General features: G+C 40.4%; 1 protein-coding gene across 1 annotated transcript in view; it reads right to left on the bottom strand.

Moving 5' to 3' along the window:
* The window catches only part of LOC101852979 (alanine--tRNA ligase, cytoplasmic), a 47,435-nt gene that overhangs the window by 4,842 nt on the left and 23,199 nt on the right, over positions 1-19,394 (bottom strand). Inside the window, exons 13-23 of the mRNA XM_005112507.3 lie at positions 17,095-17,270; positions 14,667-14,783; positions 13,811-13,948; positions 12,647-12,787; positions 11,769-11,851; positions 10,357-10,465; positions 6,821-6,934; positions 4,543-4,659; positions 2,899-3,003; positions 1,573-1,692; positions 321-407 (exon numbers count right to left, since the gene is read on the bottom strand). Of these exons, the coding sequence (XP_005112564.1) occupies positions 321-407; positions 1,573-1,692; positions 2,899-3,003; positions 4,543-4,659; positions 6,821-6,934; positions 10,357-10,465; positions 11,769-11,851; positions 12,647-12,787; positions 13,811-13,948; positions 14,667-14,783; positions 17,095-17,270 (1,307 nt within the window). The remainder of the gene's footprint in view (positions 1-320; positions 408-1,572; positions 1,693-2,898; positions 3,004-4,542; positions 4,660-6,820; positions 6,935-10,356; positions 10,466-11,768; positions 11,852-12,646; positions 12,788-13,810; positions 13,949-14,666; positions 14,784-17,094; positions 17,271-19,394) is intronic.

Here is a 19,394-nt window from a genome sequence, read left to right as displayed (position 1 = left end):
TTGGTTTGACAGTGTTTGAGAGAAACCATGTAAGTAGTGCACATGCTGAAAATAATAATTGAATAAATTCCAATTTGTGACTCTGATCGTTTTTCCTTTGACCTTGTGCTCTTTACTAGTAAATGTTGAAGACTAGATCTAGACCACACAGCTGTTTTGAAGGGAGGGAAAAAGAGAAAGAAACAGTGCGAGAGAGAAACATAGAGGTAGAGAGAGACAGAAAGACAGACAGACAGACAGACAGACTGACAGAGAGTACAAAATGGAAGAAGAGAAAGAGAGAAAGACTGAGAAAGAGAGAAAGAACAAGTGTATCTCACCTGGCGTGCGCTGAGATCCAGCTCATGCTCCACACACACCACCCGCTGGTCGACAGAATCACTCTGAGACAAGCGCTGGTCAATCAACTGAAAGTGGAAAAATACAAGAAAAGAAAAGAAAGACACAGGTTTTATTGATTATTATTGTAAGGAAATCAAGCTCATTAATGTCTTCTATCGTGAAATGGCACAGAGCCTAACCATTACCACCACAGACCGGTACACTTCTCCAAGAATGGAAGAGAATAATAGGACCATAAGAAGAAGTAGAAGGATTATACTCCACTGGAACATCCACAGACCACTTACAATTTAAAGAGGCTCTTCCCCATCCAACAAAACATGTCGACACAAACCTGCTAAAAGCATCTGTGATCAAACCCACAAACCATACTAACAGATATTCACACTGTCACATAAACAAATAAACATTATCGCAGAATTACAAAAACATATATATATGAATACGATCATACAATTACACTAACAGTAGTAACAGCCATTCACAAAATTACATGATACACACACACACAAACATACAATCACAAAATGACATACAATAACATGCAAACATGCAATCACAAAATTGCATACATGAATACAAACAAATATGCATCACAAAATTACATACATACACACAAACATGCAATCCCAAAATTACTAAGACGATATGAGAGGCAGCGTGTTGAAATCAGGCGCTCATCAAAATAATGAAAGTCAAGAAACTGGCATTTTTCTCCAGATTTAGGAATTTTTATAGAATTTTGGTTTTGTTTTTGGTTTTGGCTCAACACCTTTCATTCCCTTTCAAAAACACATTTCTGTGTGGATTTTACAGGAAAAAAGTTGTTTAAAAGCATAAAAGATGTAAATTTTCTGTTTCCACGGACTCTCAAGCTAAGGAAATAACTCAACTTTGGTGGCCATTTCCTCGCTAATCTTACCTCTGAAACCAGGCGACCCCCACCTTTTTCAATCGTCAATAGCTTGACTTGTATCCAAGATAGATGAATATCCTTCTCATCAAAAGCAAGGCAAATGAACAGGCTTTAAGATGATACCAATAAATCCGTATTCCCCAAAATTGACAAGCGCCTGATTACACCGCGTCATGACACATATGATCACACAATCACACAAACAAAAGGCAATCACACATGTAAACAAACACAAAAATCACAAGAACACACAAACACACAATAAAAAAAAAACTAACACACAAACATACAAATAGACACACGATTCCACCCACCCGCTGTAAGATCCTACTGTTCCGAGTGTTAACGACCTCTGTGACCTTGTGTGTCAGACTGTGAGTACATTCGGCCGCACGATCGCGCTGGGTCTTGGGAACCAGGTCCAGCTGGCGACACTGGGAGTGGCCAAGGTAAACAAGGAGGAGAAATGGAAAGGGGGTTAAGTGAGGGAGAGTTTTAGTTTTAGTAAAGGTTTCAGGTGCTCGCAACTGCATAAGGTCATATGAGCGCCAAGGGGTGGATGTCAACAGAGAAGTCCTCACAGGAAATCAGGCTTACTCTGCTCACCTCTCTAGCTTCAACAGCACAAAGTCTGCTTCGACTATCAAGGCAACCCGGAAATAGTGGGTCACAAGAGTGTGACAAATATACAAAAGAAGTAGAGGAAAAATGACGATAGTAAGGATAGGAAAGAAAAAGCAGCAGTTCCCTGCTGCTGTTAAGGCACAGTTATGAGCATGACATTGATGAATCAGCCCATTTACAATTCTACTGTGCATAAGAACATGTTAATGTCTCCCTTTGGGATTGGTCTAAAGACACTTCAGTCAGTAACACCACCCAGGGGGATAGTAATAATAATAATAAATAGCATTTATAATGCGCATTTCCATTTTCTAAAAGATGCTCAATGCGCATTACAACGAAAAAGACATCACATCTTAAAAATTAATTGCCATGTGTGTACGAAAAACAAAGTATTATACATATAATATAAATGCATAATATGTGTAAAAAATTTTATGAGAAAAATAGTCTCGCAGTGAGGTTGGAAATGTGTTCACTTAAAATATACAATGCAATAAAAATTCACGAACGTGAGGGAGAACCAGGACTTTGACAAAAGACTGACCACACTGACATAATATCCTCATCTTTTCTACATGTTATAATAATGCCAAACCAGAAAAGACTGTTTTTAAATAGATTCATTCAATCAGCATTTTTATTTATACAACTATGCCAAATCGGTTGAAACTTTTGTATTCAATCAATACTTATATTCCAAAAAAACCCATTGGATCAAGAGTAACTGTTTCATTTAGCCAGTATTCTATTCGGGGCAACCACACTAACACTATGAAAATCCATTACCTCAATCATCTCATTGAAGGCTGAAACATAATACTAGTTAACACAGATTACATCTGGCTTTGTAACTTTAATTTATCCCCCAAAAATAAGAATTTTTTTACAAATCCATCATGATAATTAAACCCAATCGTGTAAGGGAAACATTTACGAACAGAGACCATTTTGGCTTTGCCACTTAAAACAAAAGATAAATCCAACACGACACAGAAATCAAATTGAGCGAGTACCTTATTGATGGTTGAGACAATCTCTTTCATGAGGAGAGGTTTGTCAGGGGAGGTAATCTGTGCGGGGATCAGCTGTGGGTACAGTGAGCTCAGCACTTTTTCAGTCTGAGGGGAGAAAAAGAACTGTTGTTGTAGTTGTTGTTATTGCTGTTGTTGTTGTTGCTGTTATTGTTGTTGTTGTTGTTGAGTAAAAGCGCGCTCATATGACCTTAAGCATTTGCGAGCGCCGTAAAACTCACTAAACTAAACTAAAGTTGAGTAAAGAGAAACACTTCCAACACAGCAATGGCATCTGGTGCTGGAAAAAAGTAAAGCAAGATAGATAGGAAAAACTAGAGGGAAAGTAAAGAAGTAGGACCAACCAGTGGCGCCCTCCACTCCAAACATCCCAAGAAAAAAATTGTAATTGTAAAACTTTTAATGTCTCCATCGACACAATTTACATCATTTACATGTCGGGATGCTTTTAACCTGCCTGTCAGAGTACTCAGAGGCGTACTGGGCCAACCGTTTGTTTAAGGAAAGAGAAGTACATCCACACAATAATGGTCATTTGGCGCTGGGAAAAAGTAGGACAAGACAGACAGAAACAACTGAGGAAAAGTATAGGTAGGACCAACTAGTGGCTCCCTCCAGCCTTCAGCTATAACTTGGGATGAGAGGTATACCGAATCTCAGCAAACCGAGGAACTTGATTAAAATCCTCCCCAAGCAGGAGCCGAACTCACATCTTCTGTGTGTGACCATGAGGTGTATAACTGTTACATTACAGAGGCCCATCAGTATGGGGAAGGGAAGACACAGAAATACACTATTGGGTTTGTAAGATTGTCTGTATTGGAGTGATATTGTGTATCATTATGTGGCATTGGTCAATATAATATTATATGTTTACACTGCCATTGCAAACCAAATTTAACAACAGGGATCTATAACAGTGCCATTATTTTGATCTAATGTAGCTTTGTCTACATGACAAAATCAGGGATAAAAAAAAGATTTTCCTGTGAGCCACACATTACCACTGGGGTGTGTGAAACATTTTTAAAAAATATATTAGGGAAAAAAAAAACAGGCATCAACAGTTTCCAAAACTGTGCCAATTTTTTGCTAATGAATAAATAACATAACTCAGAAAAGTACAAAATTTGCATTAGAGTTAAGTTAAACAAGACAAACAATCATTACATATGACACTTATAGTCGTATAGTGTCAAAACCATATACACATCTCCACAACATGCGCTATGGAACAAAGAGACCACCAATAATTGTACCGGCATCTGAGGTGCATTGATAAGACACTTCTCTGTTGCATGAAGGAGGCTTTAGTTTGATTCCTGAGAGGGGAAAGTTTTTATCGAGTATTTCGGTCTTTCTTCTGGGATGCTGTATCCTCTTCAGCTCGGGTTAGCCCTGACAGGCAGGATTGAAACCCGCCTCCTGAGTGATATAAATTATGTTGATGGGGGGCATAAAAACGCCGAAATCTTTTTAAAAGCCCTTCAACCCCCCCCCCCCCTTAAAAACAATGTTTTTAAACGAATAGAAAAAACAACAACACAATAACTGTAGTGATAGTGATGAATGAAGTTACAAGATACTCAAGACGTGCTATATTATGTGTTCCGGCTGTCAGGTCACCTTGTCCAGATCGCCCAGTGTCTGTGTCCACATGTCCCTGGCACCTGAGCGGTCAGAGTGGTCAAGCTGTAAGAGACTCTCCAGTTCCTGTCTCCACTTACTCACACTGACCAGCACCTGAGGGGATACAAAGAGGAAAAAAGGGGGGAGAAGGGGTTCAGGGAATTTTTCACCTACAGAACACAACTACATCTTCTCTCTATGACTACTTTGAGTGACAACCCACAAGACTGCAGTTTGAAGTAACGACCCAGTATTTAACGAAATAACAACCCACTCCCATTTTCATACCTCAAATCAAAGTAAGTTTAAAAGTTAAAAACATCACAGGTTTGAGTTGGGGAGTTTTTTCGGGGGGGCACTCGCAACTGGGTAATGTCATATGATGACACCGCCTACTCTTATCGATTTAGGACCACCAAGGGATCTTTAACGCTCGCAACTTGCACACAGGACCTCTGAGATTGTTCGCTCTTGTCCGAGAAGGCTATGTGTAGATCATTCTTACCAGAAGATCAGGGGTGTGGCTGAAAGACAGCAGTAACTTGAGTAAGGAGGAGCCAAGGAGTAGCAGTAGAAAGGCTGCAGAAAGAGTCAGGAGCCCAGAGAAGGGGGCAAAAGAAGTGAGGGGGTGGACGCAGAAAGTAAAGACGAACGCAGACATTGCTAAAGAGCAGAAAACGATGTGAAAGAACAAAATTTTATAGAACAAAATTTTCCATCGCTATCCGGATTCGAACCCACCACCTATTGAAAGAGAGGCGAACACCTTAACCTCTAGGCCACAAGAGCCCCTTTGGTTTGAATCTGAGTAAGGAGAACACATCAACACAATGATGTTGATTTAAGTTGGGAATTAGTAAGTCAGACAGACAGACAGACAGGCAGGCAGGCAGGCAGACAGACAGACAGACAGACAGACAGACAGACAGACAGACAGACTACAGAAGTGAAAGTAAACTTTAGTTCCCCAAGTCTTCCCAAAGTCAATCAATTCGAAATGGGAGACCCAGTTTCCTTTAACCAAAAATAAAAGAAGACCTGCAGAGGCACCCTCCAACCACCCACAAGAGGGAATCTTTCCCCTTCAGACATTACATCCTCAGTTGAGTCTCCACTTCAATAAAATTCAGCTCCAGCTTTTCCCTATGTGTGCGTGGTGTGACTACCTACAGGAAGAGCCTGCTCTTGAAAGCAAAATTGTTTCAGGTGCCAAAATTTCCAAAAATAAACATAACAATAGTAAGATTGGATTACATACTGCACCGACACTGATAATTTCAACTCGTGCCACACTGGAGTCTGTGGTGTAGCCTAGCAGTTTAAGCCTTTCACCATCATATGCAAAAGATCAGAGTTCATTTCCTACAGTGCGGGGAAAATTCTCACTAAGTATTCCGATCTTTCAACTAGGATGTTGTATTCCTCTCAGCCTGGATTGGCCCTAACGGGTAGGGTTGAAGCCAGCCTCCTAAATGATCTAAAAGGTGTCGATGGGGTTGTAAAAACACACCTACATAAGGAAAAAAAAAACCCTCTCTTTCCATGCTACTCACCGCACATTGCACCACCAGTCTACATGTTATATTTAAGTGACAAAATAATCACGCCAGGAAAGAGTTTAACAATACCTCAGGCACAGACACACAAGAAAAATTAGAAAGCTTGATAATAGTTTTAATGGCGATTTTCTCAAAACAATTGTCATGGCACTCAAGATGATTTGTGTCGGGACGTGATGGAATGAGGCACTTGTCAATTTTTGAGCATGTGAAGTTATTGGAATCATCTTAAAGCTTGTTCATTTGTATTGCTTTTGGTGAAAAAGATATCCATGTATCTTGGATACGAGTCGAGATAATGGCAATTGAACCAGGTGGGGGGTCACCTTGTTTCAGAGGTAAAAATTTGTAAGGAAATGCCAGCCAAAGTTTAGCTATTTCCTCGGCTTGAGAGTTCATGGAAACTGAAAATTTACATTTTTTGAGCCTTTAATCAATGTTTATCAATAAAATCCAAGCAGAAATGTGTTCTTTAATGGACATAGAAGGTGTTGAGCCAAAAAAACATAAATTCGATAAGAAATTGCAAATCCGTGGAAGATTATTTTATTATTTTGAGGAGCGTCTGATTTCACCATGCTGTCTCACATTTGTTTTTTTATGGATCGAAATCTTAAACATAAAGTATTGCAATTCTAAACAAAACAAATAAAATGAAAAAATAAACAGAGATTTCCTTTTTTTTTGTATTATTGTATCCAAGTACAAGGTCCCACCTCTTGTATCTTCATGGAAGTTTCTGTCAACTGACCAGCAGCTTGTTCATCGTTGTCCACCAAAAGTTGCAACAGCTGACACAATGACGCCAACCCCTGGCCTGTCAGGTGGGCCTGGAACATGCCAGATAGGACAATAGCTGAAGAAGATGGGTTTGAGGGACATCAAAGATACATATTGCTAGCCGTGTTAGTCAGACGCCTGAGCGCCAGGAGACAAATTTAACAAGAGAACAAAGAGAGAGTAGAAGTGAACAAGTAACGATCTTTCGCCTGCGAACACAAAATATCCCACTGAATTCCTACCTAAATAGGATTCGCACGGATACCCCGTCCGACTGCCCGTTATTTGACTGCCAGGATGAAACAGTACCACACCACCTCTTTACCTGCCCCGCACTTTTCGACCTGCGTAGTACCTACCTACCTGCCTCCCCAGACATCGGAAATACTCTATACAGCGACAAAACACAGCTAACAAAAACATGTAAATTCTTTGCCACATCGACAGGCTGAAGGGCTAGAATTGAAATGGCCGCTGGATCGGAAAAGTAAAAATAAAGAAAAGTACAGTAGAACGGGAAAAAACTTTTTTTTTTTTTAATGTACATACCTGTGAATCTGAAATTCAGACATAATTTAATATGATGTAGAACGATGGTATGTAACTAGTTTTTATTTCTAAACGCTGTGTTACATAAGTTACTGCACTTAGGCATTTGAGGCCAACCTAAATCTGCATGATTCAACCGCATAAGTGATAGTACAACGTCTGGGAGTTTGAATCACGTTAATCAACACCATTTGACAAGCACCAGTGGTGGCTTGGGTGTTTGAGTAATGAACAGAAGTAAATGATAAAAGTGTGACTAAAGATAGAGTTTCCCTGTATTCTGTCTGCAGTAATGGGAAGGCATTGTGTTAAGTTTATCAAAGAATTCGGTCACAAAAAATATATTGTTTGTCGTCTTCTGCTCTCTGGTAACATGACAACTGTGGAGTTCTCATGTCCGAGTCAGGTGAGCTGTCTTTGCAACAGCTATGAATAAACCACTGCGGGTGGGCAGTTGTATTTTTTTTTTAAATTGTTTTGCTTATAAGAAGAAGGTCACCAGAGATTCATTTCAAAGGAAACTGTAGAGCCTGAAGCCAACTTGGGGAATCTGATAATCCCCTTCTTCGTTTCAATGGAACTTGATAAATAATTCCTTTGATGAGTGCCGTTTTAGTTGTGTCTGTTAGGCTCCATACGTATTCAAACATAGTTTCTCTATCGTCGTGTGTGAATCCACGACAAAATTTTGTAGAAATAGGTTAACATGACCAGGGCTCTATGATTTCGTGAGCTGGGATCTTTTTTCCTTTTGGGAAACCTAGGGTTGACCCTTGTTGCAGAGTTCTTTCTTTTTATTTGGTTTTCACTCTTGTGGGTCTAATCTTTTGCACTTTGGGGTATTGTGGACTGTTTCTTTATCTGCTGTGACATTTTCAACAAAAGCAGCAGGTACTGTTTCTTGGAGTTCAGGAATAGCAACAGCAGTAGGTGCACCTGTGTTGCCGGTTGCAATTTCTGCAGGAGTAGTTGATGGACGCTGGGAAGAAATATGTACCTCGTTGGCATTGTACTGAGGTTCTGAATCAGAAGTAACAGGTTTCGTGTAACGTCTCAATTTAGAGAGATCTAGGCCGAAATCCCAAAGTAATATTTACCAACAGGTGTACTCAACGCAAAATCGCACAATTTTTAGCTGGCTGCCAATCATAGACAGTTTTAAATTCATTGGTCAACACCTTTTGCAACAATTTATCGGCTTGATCAAGTCAGCATTAAAATTTTCTTTGATGCCGTCTCTCAAAATCGCTACCTAACCCAGGTGCGAATTGATTACGCAAATTGTTTAGATGAAAATTTCTGGTCATGGGTAGGTGTTGATCTGAATCAATGTCAAAAAATGTGAAACTTTCATCTGTTGTTACCCTCCAGTACACCTTGACACAAGGCCAGTCATATGGGTCAGTCCACCTACACAACAGGTGAACACTCCACAAGCCTTTGAATCTGCGTGATTCAACCGCCTATTCGCTATGGGCTGCAAAGCTGGCGCTAAGATTGTTGAATCACGTAGTAATTTTCGGACTGGTGGACATGGGTGATTGATTTACTAAAGGATTAAAACATTTCTCAATAATCTTTTAAACTTGAGATTTTAACATAAGCTGAATGAAAAATTGTACTTTCCAAAGGGATCAAAAAGTGATTTTTTAAAAATTCTGCCACTTTGACTAAGGCAGATGAATAATGCGGCTAGCAATATGTTTCATTGAAAACTAAGTTTTTTATTAAAACTTTGTTAATGATTGTAAACGATAGTATTCACTTTTAGTAAAAGTTCTATGGCACTTACAACACAATAAGGTCATATATAAGTGCTGAGGATTAGAGGTGTTACAAGAGAGTAACAAACACAAAAAAGAAGGAGACATAATAAGGAGATAGATGTTTGATAGGATAGAAGAAGCAAACCACACCAGAGCACCCACCAACCACGCACAAATGATAGTATAACTGATGAGATGGAACATACAGTGTTAAAAGCTCAGACAGATATGATGGAGTATATATGGCCAACAAAGCAAGATTAGCATTTCTGCAAAAATGTTTTTGGAAAAGAAACGAGGTTCTGGAGAGTCTTTGTTATTTACAATAAATGAGAAAAGTTCATAGCAGTGTTTTCTGGCAACCTAGAGACAATTGATGACTTTGAAAGAAAAGAAAATAGGGCATGATGACACTCCTGATCAAAAGTCTAAATATGAATGTAGCAAGTAAACACTGGAGTCTGTTTAAACCAAAGATAGTAGAAGACAAGATGGGCCATTCAGCCAAAAAAGTGTCCGCAGGAAGTTCGCTCTTTGCTTCAGATGGCGCTGCAGTCTGTTTTGAAGCTCTCTTTTGTTTTTCCAGAAGAAGAGTAGGAATAGCACCTCCTTGCGTGCGCAGATCGACAGCTGTTCATCAGCAGTTCGAGTTCGTTCAGTGCGGAGTTTTAGATTTTGTTTATTTTAACGACCTCTCACCTTTCATTCTAAAGTCAAATTAAACGAAGAAAACAATCACCCTTTCCTCCGGAAGAGGTTTTTGTCAGTGTAACCATTTTTTTAAAAGCGTTTTTCCGAAATTTATTCAAAAACTTGCTAGTTTCACTTTGATTTTTTAAACTCAAGTAGGGTAAATCTGTTCGCAAAGGATGCGCATTTGTGAAGAGGGCGCCACCGAATTTTGAGGACACTTTTTTAATCGGCTCAAAGAGAGAAGTGGCCCCTCTTGTTATGTAGACTCTTTGTTTAAACCAAACAGTGGTAAACCAAAAGAAAATACAATTCCTGAGTATTTTTTTTTTCTATCTGAACAACCTTTCTAAATGGAAAACGTGGCTAAACTGAAGGAAACTCAGTGGTTCCACCGGTTTTGCAATAAGCCGACTCCAATGTATGATGTTTTTCTCTGTAACAGACATGCTACACTGCAGCCCTACCTGGCGTGCGGGTGACCCTGTGACTGCCGTAATTCGCTTCACGTTCTGGGCTTTGGTGCCAGACTGGAGGATACAGAACTCCTGGAGGTCAACAGTGTCTGTCACATGTCTGGGGACAGTTTAGTGTAGTTTAGTTTTAGGTAACGGTTTTATGGCACTTGCAACTCATTAAGGTCATAATAATAGCTTGAAGATAAGAGGTATTACAGAGAGTAACTAACAAAGAAAAGGCCAGAACATGAGTGATTTATTCAATAGAGGCACCAGTCATCCATGTCTAGGTGCTGATTTAGACAACAAAGAAAAGATGGAAGATAGATCAAGACGATAGATGTTTGATAAGAAAGGAGCAAACCACACCAGAGCACCCATCAGCCACCTATAACTGGGGACAATGGAGAGGGAAAGATGGTTCAAAACAATCTGGTTCACTCCTCTGACAAAGATGACATGCAGGTGTCTAGAGAGCATCACTTGTCCGTCCTACCTCTTTTCTTTACCCCTTATTGTCTCTCTCTGTTTTTCTTGCTCTTTCCCACCACTGAATGACTGTTTAATGTGTCGATGTTCACTTTACATACTATGACAAAAACTTTACAAATGACCTTGTCTGTAAAATGCCTACCCCTGAGATATGTTGTTTGCCTATCACCATGACCAAATTTTCTCATGACTTTGACAGATGGCAGATAAAAATAAAAGACACTATGTCCTCACTGTCACTTTAGATACTTCAAGTATAACTCTTCATTGAACAATCGTCTCACAGACACAAATAGTATCAATCAGGCTAGAAAGAAACATGGCGTTGGCCATTCAGATGTACTGAGCCCAAAATTTTGAAAAATGGTTTTATTTACTTTTGTTTCTTAATGTGTGGTATTTATTGCATGTTTGGTTGTTTTAGGATGTGTTTTACAATACTTGCAACACATTTAGTTCATATAAGTGCCGAAGGTTAGATGTATTACTAAAGAGCAACAAACACAAAAATAGGTGGGGGAGCGATAAAGACGACAGATTTTCTTTTATATGAAAGAAGGAAAGAACCACAACTCCAGAGCATCTGCCAACAACCCACTTTGTTGCATGAGCCTGAGAAATGTTTTGTTGAAATTCAGATTCTAAATATTGACGGGGAAAAAAAAGCAAGAAAAGATACATAATGTTGGTACAGTTGTTAAACGAAAGAACAGGTTTTTTTCTCTTTTCTAAAAAAACTTCACTTTCTGAGTTTATAAAGATTATTGAACAGCTCGCTGACAATGGGGAAAATTCAAGTAAACAGGGGAAACTTGGGCATAGCAGCATTTAGAAAAAAGGTAACAGTATCACAAGAGACCTGAATATGTAGCAATAAAAATCCTGCCTGTATCTCTCACCTTGGACTCGGAGAAAAAAAAAAAACTTACGTTCCTCCACACAATTCTGAAGAAAAGACCTCACTGCCATCCGGAGACTGTATGCGGATGACAGACACTTGTTCTGGATATTCCTGTAAGCAAGAAAACAGACAACTATCGTTAGGGAAATAAGAATTTACACAACCATCCAGACAGATTTCTGGGTTTAAAATATATTGAGAGAGTATAAAATAATTCCTCCACGTGGGAACTGAACTGGCATCTTCTGCAAGCAACAGCCAACAGCCTAACCATTACACCAAGGAAGCCAGTCTCCAACATTAGTCACTGTCTGAGCTTGCAAAAGACGCAGAAAGAATTGAAGAAAAAAACAAAAGGAAATTACAGAATGTTGTCAAAAAAAAAGAAAAACACTTTGGAGCAATTTCTATGGATTTTGAATATTAAGTAAAAAAAAGATCCCCCCGTATAGTGATGGCGTACAGTCAAATCTGTCTTCATCGTTTGTATATTGGTCTTACACAATGGTTCAACATACATGACTGCCTTTACCCTTCCGTGTACTCAACACACTACTCAGTGTACTGTATGCTTCCAGGGAAGCCGAAAATGTTTCTAAGTGTTCTAGGATGTGCTGGGGTAAAAATAATTGTAAGCGCATAGAGTATGCTGTGGAGTGTGGATATGCGCTACATAAATGAAATATTCATAGTTATTATTATTATTATTATTATTATTATTACAGAGGTACACATCTAGCAGTCGACACACATGTGCTCAGGTATACAGGTCCTGTAGACTCAAGAGAATGAGGCTCAGAGTGTTTACTTAAATGTTTTTTTAGCCATCACAATACAGACTTCTCAACACCAGAATAAACCTCACACCTCCTACTTCATCACACACCGACCAACACCAAACCTCACCTCATTCTGCAACATGGTGACATTTGGGAGGCTGGCTGCCTCCTGTAGTGACATGACATGACGGGAGACTGAACAAGACTTCTGGATCATTTCCCTCACAGACTCCTCCACCTGACTCACTTGCTCCGATCCAAACGCTCCCTAACGTTCAGGTGACAATAAACAACAATTCATAAAAACAGCAATACATTTTCAGCTGAAAAATTAAAAACTAAAGACACTCTTAAAATATTGCTTGCTTTGGATACAGTAGTATTCAGTTATTCTTCATTTGTTCACTTGACTTTTTCCTCATGCTCCTTCATGGCCAAAACGACACCTTTTATTTCTATGAAATTGTTGAATGAAGAGTTTCTTTTAACTCTTTGTCTCCGGCAAGCCGCTGCCAGCGGCTCACAGTCAGAACTACTGTGCCAGTGACCCACTGACAGCGGCTTGTGCACATTCTTTACAACGGCTTTGACATCAAATTACTTTTCGTCAGTTCCTGAAAACAGGTCTCTTTTATTAGGATTTCATTCATTAGATGAAGAACTATCAAAATAGGTTCACATGCTTTGATTTAATGACCAATTTAGAGACAATTTTGTCATTTTTAGATTTAGCACCAAAAACGGGCCCCAGTTTACCCCCCTCGGAGATAAAGAGTTATGGAAAGACAAAAATTGAAGCACATATGCAGCAACTCATAAGATTTTTTCGTAAGTAATTTTTTTTCCTCTACATGATAAAAATCAGCACGGAACAACAGTGGTAAAAGTCCACTACTTGACACTACAGTCGAAACTGTAAGACAGACACAAATTTATTTTAGTTTTAGTAAGACTTTGGCGGCACTTGCAACACAATAAGATCATATAAGTGCCGAAGATTGAAGGTGTTATAAGAGAGTAACAAACACAAAAAAAGAAGGAGGGGAGATGAGGACCACAGACATTTGAAAGGAAAAAGCGAGCAAACCACATCAGAGCACCCACCAACCACCCACGAACGTCTTAGACAGGTGACCATCTTACACAGGGCCATCAAAATGTAACAAAAAAATGTTAATACGCAAGGGAAGGTATATGAAGTGGCTATTTGTTCATGTGATTGTCTTATACACTCAGCCATAAAATCAAGTTCCACCATATTCATTTCTAATTGAGACAAGGTCTTTCTCACCAGTGAGAGGAAATCAAAGGAGAACTTGTACGGACTGACGTTCGAGCCCTGTTGTTGGCTGGAGGGGGACACAGAGGTCAAGGCTGTGTTGAGGAGGTGTGTGGCTGTGTGGTTCCTCATGCAGCCTTCTCTTTTCAGCTGAAACATAAAGGCCAATATCATGAAACCTACGGCTACGGGATCTTAGAAATCTTACAAAAGTGAACAACTTGTACAGAATCCTGTCCTCTCTCTACAACACGTATCGGGATGAAGCAGCCAGATCAACAACAGCAATAACAACTACAACAATAACAACAATAGTAGAAATATCAACAAAAACATTTTGAATTTTAAGTAAAGAGAAGTACACCAACAAGATGACACTCATTCGGCGCAGGGAAAAATCAAGACGGATAGACGAATACAATGGTGGGGAAGAAAAGAAACACGAAATATCAAAGATGCCCCCTCCCCCCCTGTACCTGCATAAATCACTGCTACAACAAAAACAACAACATCTACAACAACAACCCAATGTGTCACGAAGTGGTGGAATCAAGCGGCTTGTCAATTTTTGGTTACTTACATAGCCTGAGAGTCCGTGGAAACTGACAATTTACATTTTTTGTGCCTTTAATCAACATATTATATTTCAGTAAAATCCACACAGAAATGGGTTCTTAAATGGACTAACTGTTGAGCTAAAAAGCAAAATTTCGATATAGAACTAGATGGCAAGTCCAGTGGAAAAATGCCAGTTTCTTTACAGTCATCATTTTGATAAGCGCCTGATTTCACCACCCTGCCTCACTATAGAGTATTATAAACTGGTAAAAAAGCTACACACTGAGCCTCAGAGCTCAGATGTACCCACCGGCGCAATGCTTGGAGTGACTGACTGACCGTTCTGTAGATATCCCTGTGAGACGTGACCGTAGTGAACAACAAGCCCTTGTCTATTCTGTACTTCTGTCACAGAGAACTGGCCTGTCTGCAATGAGGAGGGAAAGATCAGAATAAAACCTTTTTAAGATAACAGGGACAAAAAAAAAAACATGAAATCCCAGATAGCTTGAACAATTTTCCATTTCCCTACCGATATCTCTTAAATTTTTAGCTATGGTTTATCCAAATCATGAATCTGTTGAAAACATTTCGCGACTTCAATGCTTTCTTGTCCTACCTCCATTATTAATGATAGTGAAAACAGTATAGGGGTATAGGGGGCTCTGTGTGAGGTAGTACCTTTGATGTTTGGAATGCTGCACCCTACCTGGTAGGGCGGACGGGCATCACTGGTCCTCGCACATCCTCTAAATCTCTCACATGTGGCTCCACAGCGCCATACCCCGGTACACCACTTCAGCTGGCGGACTAAACCAAGTGAGGGGGTGGTGTTTACACTACACCACTGGGCGGATGAGCAGCATCAAACGGCCATGAGCGGAAGGGTCCCATGACGGATCCAGCGGTCAGAGCGGAAGGGTTCCAAGCTGAGCTCAACGGTCAAGTGTATGCAATCGGGGGCGACCCGCATCATGTTCATGGACATCGGCCTACGGTTAAGAGCTTGGAGAGGGATGGGCACCGCCAAGCTTCTCTGCCCAAGACTCACCACATGAAATGACAACCCCAAGAAAGGTAACCTGCAACTATGTCAGAATTACCGCACCATCAGTCTAATAAGCTACCCCAGTAAGGTTATGTTGAAGATAATGCTGAACAGATTTAAACCACAGGCAGAGAAGATCATTGCCGAAGAGCAGGCAGGCTTTAGAGCAGGGTGCAGCACAACAGAACAGATCTTCAACCTCAGGATACTGTGCGAGAGGTACCTCCAACACCAACAAAACCTATACCATATCTTCGTGGATTTTAAAAAGGCCTTCGACAGGGTCTGGCATGCAGCCTTATGGGCAACCATGAGGAAATATAACATCAACGCCAACCTGATCAACGTCATACAACGACTATACGACAAGGCCTCCAGCGCAGTCTACCTTAACGGCAGCATGGGGGATTGGTTTAGGACAATGGTCGGGGTGAGGTAAGGCTGTTTACTCTCTTCCACTCTCTTCAACATCTTCCTAGAACGAATCATGACTGACACTCTGGAAGACCACAATGGAACAATCAGTATTGGAGGCAGGACAATCACTAACTTGCGTTTTGCCGATGACATCGATGGATCAGCAGGAGAAGAACAGGAGCTCGCCACATTAGTGGAGCGGCTGGACACAACCTCAGCAGCCTACGGCATGGAGATCAGTGCCGAGAAAACCAAGCTAATGACAACGCAGACATCAAAGTCAGGGGCGAGAAACTTGAGACCGTCAACAGCTTCAAATACCTCGGATCTATCGTCTCAGATGAAGGCTCAAGACCAGAAATTCTCTCCAGAGTTGCGCAAACAACAGCTGCGCTGTCAAAACTGAAGCCTATTTGGAGGGACAGAAACATCACACACAGCTAAAAAATTAGACTAATGCGCTCACTGGTCATCTCAATATTTTTACACGCCTGTGAGTCGTGGACACTAACAGCAGATTTAGAGAAAAAGATTCAGACCACAGAGATGAGATGTTACCGCAAACTCCTTGACATCTCGTACAAAGACCACGTTTCAAATGCTGAAGTATGAAAGAGAATCACCAATGCAGTGGGGCAATATGAAAATCTACTGACCACAGTGAAGAGACGAAAACTAAAATGGTATGGGCATGTCACAAGATCCACAGGACTTACCAAAACAATCCTGCAAGGAACCATACAAGGAAAGAGAAAGAGGCAGAGAAGGAGATGGGAGGACAACATTACAGAGTGGACAGGAAAGACAATGGGTGACAAACTGAGGAGAGCAGAGGACAAAAATAGATGGCGAGAGCTGGTTTTCAAATGCAATGGTGCCCCAACGGTTGCCCCAACCACGGGATAGAAGAAGAAGAAGGAGAAGAAAAAAACAGTTCCTAACAAAGAATGAGTATTAGGAAGAATTCACATTTTCAGTATTTTAAAAAATGGAGATAGGACAAGAAAGCACTGAGGTCGCGATTTTGTCCATCCCTAACATGTTTGAGTTACCCATGTTTGACTGAACACGCACATGTGTGAAAGCTTGAGTGTCTGTGCATACACATCCATACACACTACTGCTCACACCTCAAACTCCAAAACTCCAAACTTTATTGTCCGATGTCCCCCCACCCCCCCTTCCCCCCCAACAGACACACACGGGTACATACACACACACACACACACATACGTATACGCACACAAACACATGCACACTACCCCCTAATCACCTCAGACTCCAAGAATCCACTGTCAGAAGCCTGCCCACCAGCCTCTGCATAGAAACAAGTCCTGTCCAGGATTATCTCCCCACTACAGTCCCTCTCCATGACTTCTGTTGTCTGCCCTTGACTGCTGAGACCCACGATACGGCACGGACTGGAAGCTTGCATCATTTCTGTAAAATCTAAAGATGACACAAACTCACAATGAAAGCTTCCAATCTAAATATGATAAAACAGAAGGCCAACAACTATAAAACCATATATACTGACGAGCAAAAGAAAGTGGGCACCCTCCGTTCTGTGCATTATTTCCGTTCTTTACCTTAGTAATGCCGTATTGCCAATGAATTTTGAAAGGTTTGCCATTTTTTCAATAAATGCTGACAAAAAAACTAAGAAAACGACCTAAAGCACACCTTTTATTAGAAATTAATAACACCTATTCAAATGTCCAAAATCCCAGAATTAGTAGCGGGTGTAACTCCCACCACCATTGATGACTAAAGTGCATCTCTGCTTTATGGATTGCACAAGTCGTCGGATAAATTGCTGGGGAATATTATTCCAAGCATTAATTAATGATTGCTGCAGTTGTGGGATTGTCGTTGGGGGTGGCCGAAGGGTGCGAATTTCCTTGTCCATTGTGTCCCAGAGGTGCTAAATCACGTTTAAATTTGGGGATAATACTGGCAACGGTGTTACAACGCGTACGTAATTTTTGTTGTAAGAATCTCTGGGTAACAAAGGCACAATGTGTCGCTGCATTGTCCTGCTGAAACACGACATTGTTCCTGTGGCGAGCCAGAAACTGCAGAAGGTGTGGATAGAGAACATCATTGATGTATCTCTGGGCAGTCAGATTACCGTTGATAATGACTAGATCGAATTTATCGGTACTGGTTATGGATTCCCATACCATAATACTACATTTGTCATCAGCAGCACTGACACACTGAGATAAATAACGTTCATGACGTCTCCGGTAGACTTTCTGTCTTCCATCGTGGCGATCCAAAAGAAATCTGGACTTGTCAGAAAACATCACTCTGTTCCACTGGCCGTTTAGCCATCGCCAGTGCAAACGTGTCAAGTTGAGTCTGGCATGACGGTGTCTTTGGAGGAGACGAGTGCATCGAGGTGGATGTCGGGCAACGATTCCGTGAGCTTTCAAGCGTTGACGAACGGTGAAGCGGCTGATTGGTCTATACCCAGGCCAATCTCTGGCAGTTTTAGAAGCTGTTTGAAACCGATCCCGCAAGAGTGGAACTCTGATCCGATTGTCTTCAACAGCAGTAGTGACACGACGACGACCAGAACTTGGAGTGTCACTAACAGAACCACTTGCTTGGAAGGGTATCCTTAGTTTTTGGATAGTATTATCTCTCGTCACATTGAAAGCTCTAGCGACAGCAGAAACCGCCCCATTGCTCTCAGCATTCCAAGAGCTTCTTGACGTTGAGCATCACTGAGACGAGGCATGGTATAAAACAAAATTGAAAAGTACAAACCCAAAATTTTTTATGGCCTTTTCGCGCACACACATTAAAGTGTGTAACGAAAAAAGAATAAAAGTAAAGGTATTGTAAACTTTCAAGAAAAAACGAGAAAACACGTTTTTGGCCAAACGTATTGAAAACACTTTTTATAACAACAAAATGAACAAATGTTGTTCTGACCGACTTTCTGAAGTGACTCAAGCTCAGCATGCCAATCGTCAAGTTAAAATTCGCTAAACTACTCACACAGCACCATTTGAAAACTGCCCACTTTCTTTTGCTTGCCAGTATATAAAAATCAGTTGCACTGCAGGTTGAAGAGCCAGCAGTTGACTACCCCTGAGATCTAGAAAGAGAACACAATGCATAAGAAAAAGACAATAATTTATAGCATTTCATGAAAATATAATATATGTTTATGTTTTAAAGGTCAACAAACTCATTGTCAACGTTCTTGAAAAACAATGTGCTGGAGTGAAGCATAAAAAAAATTTAATGTTTTTAGTCAAACCTATTTACTATCAATTTCCTTGACAAAATATGTTTTAGTCTTTAAAAAAAATACTATGAATTTTCAGGTTAAACCATTCACTACTAATTCCTTTGACAAACAATATGTTTCAGTGATTTGTAACAAGACATACTGCGCACCTGGAGGGTTTTTTGGCCCGCTTTTTTTTTCATTTTTCCCCTCATAGTGTTTCGTGAATGTTTTATATTCATGACTTGAGTTGGCCAGTGTCATAAGTTCCAAGGCAGTAGCACCCCTTCTAAGATTTTGCAAATGATTTTAAATATCATCATTCCAAA

Source organism: Aplysia californica, unplaced genomic scaffold (genome assembly GCF_000002075.1).
Source record: "Aplysia californica isolate F4 #8 unplaced genomic scaffold, AplCal3.0 scaffold01297, whole genome shotgun sequence".
NCBI classification, from domain to species: Eukaryota; Metazoa; Mollusca; class Gastropoda; order Aplysiida; family Aplysiidae; genus Aplysia; species Aplysia californica.
The sequence above is the reverse complement of the archived record's forward strand: the minus strand, read 5'-3'. Positions and strand labels throughout refer to the sequence as shown.